Source organism: Tachysurus fulvidraco, chromosome 21 (assembly GCF_022655615.1).
Source record: "Tachysurus fulvidraco isolate hzauxx_2018 chromosome 21, HZAU_PFXX_2.0, whole genome shotgun sequence".
In the NCBI taxonomy this organism is placed as follows: Eukaryota; Metazoa; Chordata; class Actinopteri; order Siluriformes; family Bagridae; genus Tachysurus; species Tachysurus fulvidraco.
The window spans coordinates 14,478,108-14,493,051 of record NC_062538.1 but is presented as its reverse complement, the minus strand read 5'-3'; the positions used below and the strand labels follow the sequence as shown (position 1 = coordinate 14,493,051).

The 14,944-nt window shown below is 38.3% G+C and overlaps 2 protein-coding genes across 4 annotated transcripts in view; both read right to left on the bottom strand.

Annotated features, from left to right (window-relative positions):
* The window catches only part of LOC113646569 (tubulin-specific chaperone A-like), a 28,997-nt gene extending 15,827 nt beyond the window's left edge, over positions 1-13,170 (bottom strand). Inside the window, exon 1 of the mRNA XM_047805449.1 lies at positions 13,031-13,170. The gene's annotated coding sequence lies outside the window, so the exon portion shown is untranslated. The remainder of the gene's footprint in view (positions 1-13,030) is intronic.
* On the bottom strand, positions 5,876-13,090 carry tbca (tubulin cofactor a). Of its 3 annotated transcripts, none has more exons than XM_027152916.2 (5): positions 13,031-13,090; positions 12,833-12,899; positions 10,564-10,669; positions 6,580-6,666; positions 5,876-6,138 (listed from the first exon to the last, which is right to left on the bottom strand). In XM_027152916.2, exons 2-5 carry the CDS (start codon positions 12,883-12,885, stop codon positions 6,058-6,060), a joined length of 327 nt encoding a protein of 108 aa, XP_027008717.1. In that variant the 5' UTR covers positions 12,886-12,899; positions 13,031-13,090; the 3' UTR covers positions 5,876-6,057. The 3 variants fall into 3 exon arrangements, with proteins under 3 accessions (XP_027008717.1, XP_047661406.1, XP_047661407.1); XM_047805450.1 differs by having other exon boundaries at positions 12,833-12,996; positions 13,029-13,078; XM_047805451.1 differs by having other exon boundaries at positions 12,833-12,984; positions 13,029-13,075.
* Positions 13,171-14,944: the final 1,774 nt, after the last annotated feature.

Genomic DNA, 14,944 nt, shown 5'->3' with positions numbered 1-14,944 from the left:
CTCCTACTGGAACATCCAGACAGTAAAGCATTACAGTAATTAAACCTAGAGGTAACAAATGCATTAACTAGCATTTCTGCATTATATAGTGACATCATATTTCTTATCTTAGCAATATTTCTGAGATGAAATGAGACTACTCTTATTAGATATTATTTATGTGAGCTTCAAATGAGAGACTGGAGTCAAAAATCATCCCAAGGTCTGTCTTTTATTGCTGCACATGCTGAAATAGAAGGGCCATCTAGAGTTTCTCTGTAATCAGAAAGCTTACTTCTGGCTGCCTATGGTCCTAGTGAAAGCAAATCTTTCTTGTCAGAGTTAAGCAGAAGGAAGTTGATAAGCATCTATTATTATGCTTATTATTAAGCTGGTGTCTCACATCTGACTTGGCTGAAACATATAACTGCATGTCATCAGCATAACAGTGGAAGCTAATACTATGTTTACAAATAATTCAACCAAGGGGTAGCATATATAGGAAGAACAAGAAACAATAGGCCCAAAACAGAACTTTGTGGAACACAGAACATTACTTTAGTATGATTAGAGTAGTTATCACTTAGATCTATGAACTGATAGCGGTCAGTCAAATAAGACCTGAGCCAGGAGAGTGCTGTCCCTTTAACACCAACAACATGTTCTTGCCTATCATGTAAAATAGCATGGTCAATGGTTTCAAAAGCTGCGCTAAGATTGAATAACAAAAGCAAGAAGACACAACCCTGATCAGAGTCCAGTAACAAGTCATTTACTTAACCAGAGGTCATTTATTTAATTTTATCCAGTAATGTCTCTGTGCTATGATGAGGCCTAAATCCTGACTGAAACTTCATGAATATTATTCTTATGTAGGTACAGTATAAGCATAACTGCTGTGCTACAACCTTTTCTATGATCTTGGAGCTTTAGGGGAGGTTTGAATTTGGCCTAAAGCTGGACAGCTGGCATGGGTTGAGGTCAGGTTCTTTTTGACAAAATTTGTCAAGAAAACAAATTTACACTTTGGCTGTAAAGGATTCTTATGGCCGAGGAACAACAAAATCAAGGCAGCCATCTTCAACATTAGTACTGTACATGCACTAGATTCGCAAACATCCTTCTATGATCAGAAGAACCTGACCTCACAAGAACCCTAGATGGCCACACGGTCTAGAAGCTGGCAGTCTAGATGAGTCTGGTGGAACTAATATAAATGGAACTAAAATAAATGAGGGGTCCAATATGTCATTTGCATTTACCCAAGTCCTCTTCTCCAGGCTGTATCCCTGCTAATCCATCAAGTACTGTAAGTGACCCATGTGTCATCGGGAATCCAGATTGAAACTAGCCAAGTGGGCTTGTGCCCCATCAAACCCAATGGGTGTGCAAGTCGGTGCTGTTTGGGGATCTAGGGTGGGCTGGCTTTAGGAGAGAGGTGTGAAATCAGGGTGATATACGGTAGTTGACTAGTAGTTGTAGATGGTATGTTACAGGGTTGATTTGCCTTATTATCCTGAAGGGGCCGATGTATCTGTGTTTAAGTTTATGTCATATTGCTTTTAAATGCAGGTTCTTCGGTAGATAGCCAGACAAACTGACCTGCTTGGTACTGAGGGTGAGGGTGCTGATTATATACTGCTGTCTGTAGGTGCACATAAACAGTTTCCTAGACTTCTTGGCTGCAATGGAACAAGTCATTAAAGTCAGGGACCTCTGATGGTTCCCCCAACAATGGAAACAGGGGTAGTTGTTATTCTAGGATACATTAAAATGTATGACCATTTTGGGAATATTCCGCCCATGGAAAGAGTTTGCTCCAGTTTTGTTGATCGTAGATGCAGTAAATTTGCTCTGCTTGTCATTTAGATTGGTGGTGGTAAATTGAGGATAAGCTTATGTTGATCCCAAGCATTTTGCAGAAGGCTGTCCAGACTCGCAAAGTAAATTGTACTCCCCTGTCTGAAACAATGTCCTCTGGGATGCCATAGTTCCAGGATACGTGGATACAGGATTTGCCCATTTCCATGTTGGTAGATAAGTTCCTTAAGAGAATTAATCGGCATGCTTTGGAGAATCAGTCTACGGCTACGAGGACTGTCATAAAGCCTTGTGAGCCTGGGAGTTTGTTGACAAATTCCACTGAGATGTGCAACCTCGTTGTTGAGGCCTTCAGAGTGGTTCAAAGAGCCCTGTGGGCAATTGCTGTGATGTGCGGGTTTAAGCACATGTAGAACAGGTTTTCACATGTATCTTGATGTGTCAGTGACGGCCACCAAAAGGCACTGCGGATTAATTGATAAAGGCACTGCTGTTCTTTAAATACCTGGGTATCCTGAGCTCAGGGAGGAGTAAACCCATTCCAATATGCGTGGCCTGAGGCCTGTGGGTACATACTGCAGGTTGGGTACATACTGCAGGTTGGGTGGTTTGTCACGTTGTGACAAATACCTCCTCCATGGCATCTCACTGTATGGGTGCAATAACCAGATTTACTGATTTACTGATGTTGTTGGTCTGCAGGATGCGGTGCTAAATTGGTTCTCATCATACCTCACTAACAGAACCTTTTCAGTAATGCTTAATGACTATTCTTCCTCGGTTGCTCCTCTGTCATCTGGTGTGCCTCAAGGATCTATTCTTGGTCCTACTCTGTTCTCACTCTACATGCTGCGACTTGGTCAATTCATCTCCAATCACAACGTTCAATTTCATTTCCATGCTGACGACCTCCAGATCTATCTTCCAGTGATTCTGAGTAATCGTTCTGCATTGGACCCGCTCCATAATTGCCTTCAGGATATCAAACAGTGGCTTTCCCAGAACTTCCTTCATCTGAATGACGAAAAGACTGAGTACATCCTGTTTAGCCCAGATTCACCCAGCAGTTCTCTTAGTTTTGGTTCTCTAACACCTCAGTTTGCTCCTACCGTGCCTACCGTGTGTAACCTGGGTGTTATTTTTGACAAGAGTATGCACTTCGATAAGCAAATCAGTGCAGTAGTGAAGGCGAGCTTTTACCAGCTAAGACTACTCAGCAAGGTAAAATCATTCTTGTCTCAAGCTGACCTTGAAAAAGCAATACATGCCTTCATCAGCTCAAGGATTGACTATTGTAATGCTCTCTACACTGAACTTAATCAATCACTTCTCAATCGGCTTCAAATGGTACAAAATGCGGCGGCACGTCTTCTCTCCAACACCTCCAAACGCTCACACATCACCCCTGTCCTCCACTTGCTTCACTGGCTTCCGGTGTGGTTTAGGGTGGAGTATAAGGTCCTTCTCTGTGTGTTCATCAATGGTCTGGCCCCAGCCTACCTCACAGAATTAATGAAGGTCTACCAACCAGCCAGATCTCTCCACTCCTCTGGACATACCTCTCTGGTCATTCCCAAATACAATTATGAGAAGTTTGGAGGCCGGTCATTTGCCATCAAGGGACCAAAGCTGTGGAACGCACTTCCAGCACATTTACGATCCATCACTGTGCTGAGTGTTTTTAAATCGCATTTGAAGACATATTTATTCATACAAGCTTTTAACACGTAGACCCGGGTTCAACTGCTATTTTATGTTCATTGTGTTCTTATTGATTCTATTTATTTTGTTTTTTATTGTTGTTTTACTGGAAAGCACCTTGTGCTCCTTTTGGCTGTTGTAAGGTGCTCTATAAATAAAATTTGATTGATTGATTGATTGATACTGTTCTTGGAACCGGGCGGGTAGGTAACCGTAAACTGAAATCTGCTGAAGAATAGTGCACATCTGGCTTAGTGAGGGTTTAGGCGTTTAGCACTTTTTATGTACTCCAGGTTCTTATGGTCTGTCAGGACTTGGAATGGGCATTGGGCCTTCTCCAACCAGTTTCTCTATTCCTCCAAAGCCTCCTTGATAGAAAGCAACTCCTATTTTCCCACATCATGTTCAATTTCCTGGAAAAAAGGCAGATGTTTGGAGCTTGGTGCTGGCGTTTTTACTTTGACACTCCAGTTCGGCCAATCTGCATGGGTTACGGAAACTCCTCTCAGGGAGGATCAGGCAGCAGTTGAGCTTGTGGTGGCTTGTTCCTGATTAAGTTGTCCAAGTTGTTATTAAGATGTTTTTTATATGTAGGACTATCTTATTTTTTTTGCAGCCAAATGTTGCATGCTGGTGATCTGGCATGGTGACGGAAAACTTTAAGCTTTGGAACTAACATGTTGCATGTAAAGGTTTGACACCCAAAAATCTGCTATAGTAACCTGAAATAAACTGTAAATAAATGTATTATTAAAATGTATTTTTTAAAAAATGAAATAAAGTAGATCTTCTTTTATAGACATATTAACTAAAAAATAATAAATTAAACTTTCTTTTAGGGTGCACAGACTTCAATACACACAGTCACTGGCTACTTTATTAAAATGGGAAAATAGCATTTGTTTTTGGCAAATCTGTAACAGATTTTTACCAACTTTGGTGAGCCTGTGCAACCTGTAGTCTCAGAATTCTGTTCTTAGGTGACTGGAGAGGAACCCAATGTGGGTTTTTTGTTTTGTACCTCATCCACCTCAAAAGTTCACCTGTTGTGTTTTCTGTGTAATTTACAGATTTCTGTTGCTGTTTACATGATTGCATCACACTATTGCTGCAGAATTGCCAGCTGCCCATTTATTTTTACAAATCTCCTGTTTGACCACATTCCAACGGGCTTTGTTAGATTCAGATTTTGTGACTGTTTAGGTCAATGAAGTACAATGAACTCATTGACATGATCTGTATTTTGTGACTGGACCAGTCTGCCAATTCCTCTTCAACCTCTCTCACCAACATCCCATTTCTGACCACAGAACTGCCACTTGCATTGTTTTTTTTTTTTTGTTGCATAAACAAGTTTTTGACCTGTTACTGGTGGATTTTGTGCGAGTTCCAGCTGCTATGATTGTCGGATTTGATAATTGCATGAATGAGAACACACCGAGCAACAAGTCTCAGGTGTGTTCCTCCAGTAGCCTGGTATATCCTACAGCTCTTCCTATACTATGTTCATACCCTCCTGGCCTTCCACATTATTGAGGTTTGTTTATGGTGTTCCCTTAATGCCTTCTGAGTAGACTCTAATCTGAGGAGAAATGGCTGATGGCTACCAAAAGTATTGAATCAGCCACTTCAAATGCCAACCACTTAAAATGTTCATATTCTTTAATAGCATACTGTAATTGGGGTAAATAAAGTATTAGCACTACCTGGCCACTTTTTTTTTTTACCTGGCCACAAGATTTCCTAGGACACCTGAAGATGTAGGTATAAGGATGAGGCATATTTCCAGTGGTATAAAAAGCATTTTAATAACAGTTTCTAGTTTAAATTTCCTTTTAATTTTTTCATTCTAATTATGTGTAAGGCTTTTCAGCAATGTGTTTCTAAATACAACAGTGACAGTCCTGTCAATGTACAATGTCCATGTATAAATTCCACAAAGAGCATTAATTCCAGTGGTGGCCGTTAATATCATCATCATCATCATCATCATCATCATCATCTTTGAACTTGGGTAATAAGGATTTGTTGAGTAATTGAAAAATAATAAAATTAGAATAGCTTAAAATTCCTAACAAATACAGCAGGCTTCCAGGCCCTTGTTTTATTATATTAGTGTAAGGAGAAAGATAACTCATCCTAACAATAGTATAGAGCTCCATCACCACATGTATGAATGTATTTTATCTTTTATTTATAAACTTTTAGCCCAACCTTGATTACACACTGGACTTGGCACACAAGTTGATGACCCTCCATGAAGTCCACACCCTATTTTTAAGCTTCCAGCACTAACCCCACTAATCTTTTTTAGATTTGTTCTCAAGACTACAACTGGAAATAAATGAAAAAAGTTGTATAGTAAGAACACATATATAGTACATGTATAGTTTATTCCATTTTGCAACTTTGAAAGATCAACAGAGGCATGGTATATTCATTGTGTTAAAAATAAATACAAAAATAAATACAAAACAATCATCAGACGTATGTGTGAATGAATATTAAGAAGTCCTGACTAATGGAATGGACATGTGTTGCGCAGGTGTGTTTGCATCATCCCTCCAGTTTGACAGACTCTAAAAGACTTCTGGCCTCCTTGAATTCCTCCAATTCCTCCAGATCCACCACCATTTCCTGGAATACAAAATAATGGCAAACCACTGACATAAGTCACTACTGAATCCACATTTTCTCAGTGGAACATTTTTTCCAAAATTTTAAAATTGGAATTAGACTTCAATGCCTTCTCAAATATATTTAAAATGGGCTAATAATGCAATTTAAAATTTACCTAACTGTATTTCACTATACAATATGTACACAATAGTATTAGGCATTGCCATTTAACATCTCACTTTAATTCTGCACATGACATTGGGCTAATTGGCTAAAAGTGAAACATTTATATTAAATCTAGTCTTGTCACTAGTCAGATGTATGCAACATTAGTATATTAAATACACACAAAGATACACAAGATTTCACAAATACTATGCTGTGTGATAAATTGACTTTTTCATTGAAAAAGATGACTGATTTGGTCATCAAATAGAGGTGGGGTGTTTTTCAGCTCACCAACAGCTGCTGCAGATCAGCATGAGCCATTGCTAAACGGCGGTGACAGTCTGGAATCATCATTCTCGACTCCTGCAACACCTCCACCTGTTACACATGCAAACACCTTGGTTATCATCAGACACACTTATCAAAGCAAAGCTTTCTCTGCTTCTACTTCAGATGGGTAAGTGAGATCGTGCTTGCTCTCAGTCCATCTCTCGGTTGCTTGCAATCACTCTCACTCTTGGTCACACAACAAAAAAAGGATAAAGATAAGACAAGTGAAAACATGTGTCTAAAGCCAAAGCCAATATTTTTACTCATTTCAAAACCTGGTGGTGTCCTAGCCTATTAGGACACCTGGTGGCATCATAGCCTAGCCTGCAGATTCATACCAAAACAAAATGTGAATTTTATGGCTGTTGGAAACCCATTTGCATCACGTTTCAGCATGTCAAATGTTCTGAGATCTCTTCTGATGAATAATGAAACATTTGGTTATTATAACCTTCTTGTCACAGGTGAGTTTGTGTTATCATTTCAGTCTAGAATCAAAGAAAAAGTGTACAAGACCAGCTATGCTGTATGGGTTAGAAACCGTAGCAATGTGAAAAAGACATGAGGCAGAGATGGAGGAGGCAGAGATTAGGATGTTGAGGTTCTCTTTATAAATGAGGAGGATGGACAGGATTTGAGGTTGGCTCAGGTTTTGGGGACAAGGTAAGAAAGGCTAGATTGAGATGGTTTTACATGTGTAGAGGAGAGAGATGGTTATATTGGGAGGATGTTGGAGATGGAGCTGCCAGGTAAGAGATCAAGATTAAGGCTAAAGAGGAAATATATGGATGTGTTGAAAGAGAACATAAAAGGTAACTGGTGTGAGAGTAGAGGAGTTAGGTGGAAACAGATGATTTGCTGTGGTGACCCTTAATGGGAAAAGCCAAAAGTAGAAGAAGAAAGTGGTGGGGCCACTTATTTGAAGGAATGCCATAGCCTTCTTAAGTACTGTTGTTGACCACCTGCAAAAGTCATCTCAAACTGTTTATAGGACAATGAATTCATTGTTTTTCCAGGGGCCATCCCAGTCACCATATCCGGACCCAACCGAACATGGAACCAAAGCCCAACTTCAGGTATCTTGACAGATGGTCTATGGGGTTGAAGTCTGCATTTTGGCAACTCTGACACTCAATGACATACTCTGTATTTCAGCAATTCTGTCTAGTCTCCCCATCTCTGCCACTGGTTTCAGGTTTCAGCAAAATTTACACCTCAACTTCAACTCTTACAATCAAACAAAAAGAGTTGAAACTGGACAAAAATTTTCAGCCATAGCAAAGATAGATGCATTTCTGGGGATAAAAGTGAACAGTGGCACACATTTCTGACTTGCAGTTCATAGAGTGGATTAGAAAGTATTGGAAGTATTCATCCCCTTAATAATGAATAATAAATACAAAAAAAATCTTTCTATAAGTTTTAAGCAGTGTTGTATAAAGTACTAGAAAGCAATACTCGAGTAAAAGTACAAGTATCGTACTAGAAAAAGACTTTGGTAGAAGTGAAAGTCACCTTTTAGAATATTACTCAAGTAAAAGTCTTAAAGTATCTGATATTTACTGTACTTAAGTATCAAAAGTCATTTTCTGACATTTAATGTACTTAAGTATTTGAAGTAAAAGTAAAAAGTAAAATTTCAGTGATTTTTCTGTAGGCAAAAGGGGTTTTAGCTCTCAGTGAGAATTTAAAACAAGAAGAGTTTTATATTATATATTATATGACTACATAGTAAGCCAAAAGTTATGGTATTATTAAATGGCAAAAGTGGACACCAAAATTTTATGCATGATGTAATGATGCCAGTCTTGAATCAAATCAGTTCATGTATGTGTGCATTCTCTACAAACAGTGTGTCCAATGAATGCAGTCATTAATAAACTAATATTCACAAGACAAAGACCAAATCAATAAATGTTATTTTTATTTAGCACTGAATGGATTGTTTGCATTAATATTTTGTTTGTGCTATCAACTCTAGTAATAAGAATAGTGAAATTTCACTGCTTTTGATTGCCGTATTTGCAGCTTTCAGCCGAATAAACGCCTCCAGCTCTGACCACGCATGCACGCTGCGCGTGCCTGTGCTTCTCCGTAGCGTGTGCGGACGTGCGTAATGCAATCTAGGAGCAGTGATTCGCCAAAACTCCCTTATTGCAGTCACACACATTTCTTCTGATTTTATTTTGTAGTAACGAGTAACGAAGATGCATAGTGGAAATATAGCGGAGTAAAAGTATACATTTTATCTAGGAAATGTAGTGGAGTAAAAGTGAAAGTTGACAAATTTAAATAGCGAAGTAAAGTACAGATACGTGAAATTTCTACTGAAGTACGGTAACGAAGTATTTGTACTTCGTTACATTACAACACTGGTTTTAAGTCTAAAATATTTATCAACTTACATTAAAAGGTGGGGTCTCCGTTGTTTGAGAAATGCTTCAGAAAACTGAGTTGGGTCGGCAATCAAAACAAAAACAAAACAAACGTGTAGCCAATGAGCAGAATTCTTGGCAATATGTGCGGAGAGAGTGTTCAGTGCGCATGTGTGACATTAGCAGAAAGCGATTGAAACATTGACATGGCAAATAAAAACAAGAAAGAAAGCGAAGAAAGGCTTATGATAAGGCAAGAAGTAGGACCCGTGTTAATATAGGATCAGCTTTCCAGCGCTGGAGAGAACTGAAGGAGTGGGAAAGCCTGCGATGGGACGCCGAGGGACTTAAGTAAAGTTGGCCGCATATTAAATATTTAGTAAAGTTGGCCGTATGTATTAAAAAGACATTTCTCCCAAATGTGTTGTAGTATAACTATCAGGACATCAGTGACGTTTGAGCTGAATTTGGTGACAGTACAGTGTAATATAGTGAAGTTATTATTGATTTGTGTATTTTATCCACCGCGTAGGAAAGCTGACTTTGAGGAAAATTGGGTTGTAGCTGCCTCTCTACATTACTACGATAGAAAAGAGGTGTTATTTGTGTAGTAACAGAGTTTAGCTCAGGAATTATTGTCTCGGGAAACTCAGATCTGTGAATATGCGGCCAACTTTACTTAAGCATGATTAAGCTTGTGTGTCATGATTGCTTGTTTGTTTATCTGCAATCGTATTGTTCTTCCCTTCAGCTATGATAAAGACACATTTCCTTCCTTTAGTTGCCTGGGTTAGGTATGTATGTGTAGGCGGAGCTATCAATACAGGGGTTTAACCCATTTCTTTTAGAGGCATGTTTGTTTTGGTGATTTCAAATGTCAACTTTGGCTTTTAAGCAACGGAGACCCCACCTTTAATTTCATTGCTTGGGTACAAGGCAAAATATCCTAATAAGCACGGTTGGAGCACCACAGATTAAAAAAACAGGGCCTGGTGAGGTAAGCCACAGGGAGGCCAACAAGTCACTCTGACAGTTACAGACTACAGTGGCTGAGAGGGGAGTGAACTTAATGACCAATTCGAAGGGAGTGGTTAAAATAAAGTGATCCTTTTATAGCGGCCAGGTCAAGTCTGTATCCTATAGAGAATATGTGGCACTGTTGGAAAATTCCAGTAAACAAACATTACCTAAAGATACTGGAGATTTGTCAGGTTGAATGAGTGAAAATCACTTACAAACATTTTGTAAAGATGGTAGGATCTTACCCCAATTGATCTAAAATGCAGCAATAGGTAGTTCTAAAAATGACTAGTCTGCATTTATTTTTGATACTTATACAAACAGCATTTTCAGGGGTCTACATGCAAATAATGAACTTTAAATTTTGCAATTTTAGAAACTAGAATGCTTGAATCAAAGGTAGCCTTCAACAATCTTGTCACAATATTTTTTCTCTCATTCTTCCAGACAAATTTATTGTAATTCATTATTTGCTCACAACCAAGGACCAAGTTATATGTGCTCTACATAAACAAGTTCTTTGTTAAATTCTGTTTTCTTTTGCATTTACCTGTTTCTTGATCACATACTCATCCTTTGCCTCAGCTTTCAGACGCTCAATTCTCTCTTCCTGCTCTTTTGCCTCCTTTATGTACAAGACCTCTTCCTTAGCCAGCCTAAAAAAGGCAAAAGAGATGTCACGGACATATTTAAACTGAGTGTATTTTCTTTCTTCTTGGTTTTCATATGAGAGGAGGCATAGTTTATTTAAAAACAAATTCATTGTACATTTTAAATGTGCATCAAACACTGCATTCGAATGTAAGGGTTAACTTTATTTTTTGAATGATTTGTTCCTAATTATCCTGCCTAACAGCAGTAGGCATCCAACACCACCTAAAGACCTTCGAACTTTTGTCATTAAAAATAATCTTTCATTGTTGCCCCCACACACACCCACCCACACACTTTCTGAAGTTTTTTAAAATGGCAACCTGTCTGCATGCACTAATTAGTGTGACAATTGGTGGTTTGATTTAAAGGCTACATGCTAGGCTTCACGGATTAGAAAAATCCAACTGACTAGTATTAGTCACAAACAATCTTTGCAACCTTTATTTTCTTCAAATCATTGTAAGTTTTCCTTCTGTTTTGGGGCATCAAACAGTAAATGGGAACTATAGGAAGTAAATTAAAGTGTGTTATTGAATTAATGTCAGAGCACACAAGGATTGGTGCAAGGAAAGTTTCAAGCTAATTGTATGGATTTGCATTTACACAGAATAGAGAAAATGTCAATTCAAATTTTACTCATTGCACTTTTCTTCACCAGTGACATTTCCAGTTCATGCTGAGCATGTGCATAGATTAAAATCAAAATGTGTCCTGTCTTTTTCTTGTTTGCTGATTTGAAGAGTTGAGTGAAATGTATTCAAATATCAATCAAAACACAGTTTGGCAGAATTGGTATATGCATCATCAATTGCTCACCTTCATTTAAAAGTGTGTTTACACGGCTACACTGTATTTTAATTCAGTTTAGTAAAGTCAGAATATTTCACTTAATGTACAATTTCAGCATTTCAATTAAAAATCATACTTACTACAATAACACATTTTATACAACTTGAAACTTTTTACACAACCTATTAAGCAACAAAAGAAACAGGTCAGAAGGAAAATAATAGCGTTTCACATCTGCACCTATTTAAAAAAAACACATATCTTCAATTCCTCATATACAAAATCATGTACATAAAAACTATTCAAATATTTCTACACATGTATAATAGCATCACTAATGTAGCCCAATTATTTTAATCTCCCACTAAGCTAAATAAAATCATGTCCTCAAGTGAGAGAATGATCATACATAGCATGCATGGCAGAGACCTCATTTCTGATTTTATGAAGAATTAATAGGCTTTATTAAAGTAAAAATATTCCTAAAACGCAAGCTGAATACATTGACATTATGTTTAACTTGAGGGCATGCGGTCATTTCCATCCCATTTTGTCAAAACATATCTTTTTCTCATCAAGTCACACTGGTGAATGAACACTGTAGAGAATGAACTATAAATTTATTGCTTTAGAAGGAGAAATAATAGTGAAAGGATTATCAACAGAGATGAGTTATCAGATTTGAGTACTAAGGTCTGGTTTATTATAGGATTGGCATTCCAAAGACTACATTTATGAAGGTGATTACAGTCATGGGTTATAAAAAACAGCAAGATATCTAGCCATCTTCTTTGCCATAGCTGTGTTTCTTGTTGTTCAAACTGGTTCTAGCATAATGTACTGTACTAATGTCAGCTTGACATCTGCACTGTACTGTATAAATGGCGAATAAATGAATAAAACTATGAGTTTAATGGGTTTATATAATAGTATCATCGAGTATTTACATTTTTCTTCCAAATTCTAAATATGAACCTTAACAGCTGGACAGCACCAGAATCCGTGCTGAGCTTCATTTCAGTTTTGGAAAAAGACCAAAATTTCATCACAAGTAAATGACGCAGCAAACCATAAACTCACAAATCTAAATTCTCAGAGCTTTTGTTTACGTTCAGCCTTCGTGGTTATTTTAAAGAATATCAACCTCACTACAGAAAATGACTATTATACAACACTGTGCTCTGTAGTAATAAGTATGTAAACAAACAAGTATGTATTATAGATTTAGCATGCTAAGTACAACATGTCACTTTCTGTGGAAAATAACTGCTAGCCAGCTAGTTGTGCGTCACAGTTTCTAGCTACAGCAGAACTAGCTACAGGAGTATTAGCAGCTATGCTACACACTAAATAAGATTGTTATTTTGTACACTTACCGTTTTACGACACCAGCCTTTATTTTTATCTGCCGTATTCTTGGATCCGCCATAATAATGGTGGCTTCTTAAAAGAACCGTAAGCAAAGACACGTAAATAAGCCAGATGTGTGTGTGTGTGTGTGTGTGTGTGTGTGTGTGTGTGTGTGTGTGTGTGTGTGTGTGTGTGTGTGTGTGTGTGTGTGTGTGTGTGTGTACCAGAAGCACGTTAAACACCAAAAAACAAATTCCTTGTGTGTTTACTCAGTCAGATTCTGATTCTGAAAAATTCTGACTTCCAAAATGCCGGACAGCGCATGCGCAAACGCGAGCCGTCGCACCCCGAGCTGCGTCCTCTGACCAAAGCGTAATAAAAATGCTCGTTGCTAATTGGCCGAATGTCTCGTGTTGGTGCGCTATAGATAGGTATGGCTACGAAAATGGGTCAAAAAGGTTTTGTACACTCAAACATGCAACAGTAAACACAAACCATTTATGTTGCTTAAAATCATACATACTTCAAGTTCAAGCATAGAAAACAATTGTTTCACAAACAGGAAACAGGTATACAAAATTCTGTTGTAACAATCAAAACTGATGTTCATGACAAAACCCATACAATGGCCATCAAAGGAGGATTTCATGGCACACAATTCATGGCAATGAACTGAACAGTCTGCATCACTGTGTTGGCCCCTGGCTTCATCAATACTCTTTATAACATGCCTTTGCCTCACAATGAAACACATAACAGATGACTACTTGATAAATAGGAGCCCCCAATAGGAGGCTACAACAAATAGTGGGTTTAAAACTGGTAAATATTTGGCCTTGGCAGTAGGTTTTACAATCCAACAAAGTTGCAATAGCTGTTGCAATTCAGATGTAATCTTTAGGTCTGGCATGTTTGCTGGGATTGAGTGTCAAGTGGATTAGATGGAGTACTCAAACTGTGTTTGAAAGAAACAAATCAAATATAAAGGAAAAGTTTCTGGTCGAAATAAACATGGCTTGACATGAAAAATGAGGGATTTCACAATAAAAGCCTTTTGCTGACATCTACTATGTTTCACACAGTTGCCAGGTGTTTGTTGGTCAAACCACAAAAACATGTTTAAAGGATTTCAATTAGAAGCCTACTTAAGTTGAAGGTTAATTTGATCATATAAGTTACATATACACAGCATGTTATATGCTTATATACACTGAATAAAATTATAAACACAACACTTTTTTGCCCCAATTTTTCATGAGCCTACTAATATAGATCTTCAAAGTTTCCACAGAATTGCCTAATTCTGGCGGTTTATCTAGAATTACATTGCTGTGTAGGAAGCCAAAGAAGATCCTCTGGTCCCAAACCAAACAAAACACCACAGCCTTGGAGCTGTGGTTTCGCAATGCCATGGCTCACCTAGCAAGCTGTTCCCTAAGGATTTCTATTCCCAGAAATATTCCCTGTCCTCAGATGAGGCAAACTATGATGTGGGCACTGAGAACTTATTTCTATCATATTGAACCTTGATGAGAGGAGGCACTGGCATTGTCCCTCACACTTTAAAAGTCATAAAAGACCATAATAACTTGGAATGTGTCAAGAAAGCCAAGCACCTCAACCTCTGTTCTTCACCCTATTAAATTTACTGTAACATACTGACCCAGAACATAGAATGGCAAGGTTGATGTTTTCTTCCAACAATATGACCCTGTGACCAAAGACCAAGACCCAGTCACAGGTCATAGCCCCATATGTTGGGACATACAGTACTAGAGGAAATTAGCATGCCTATGCTAACAAAGCACAACCCCTGCAATGTACTCCATCACAACTGAATTTACTCACCGCTCCCTGAAAGAACACAATTCAGTGGGTGCATGCTGCTCGAAGCTCCAGCCATCCTGTTGTCAACAGAATCATACAACTCCATTGAAACATCTTTGGGTGGCCTTCCTTAGCAGCAGACAACAAGGAGTTTGTCAGGGCCTGCACCTTATGCGCCTGTATGCACCCAGCCTTCTGGACTTACACCCTGTACTTCACTGCCCATGGTCACCCTTAGCAATCATCTTTAGCACTGATCTGCACAGTTTCTACAGCAACACTGTGTTGTTAATAGCAGTAGCTAGATTCTC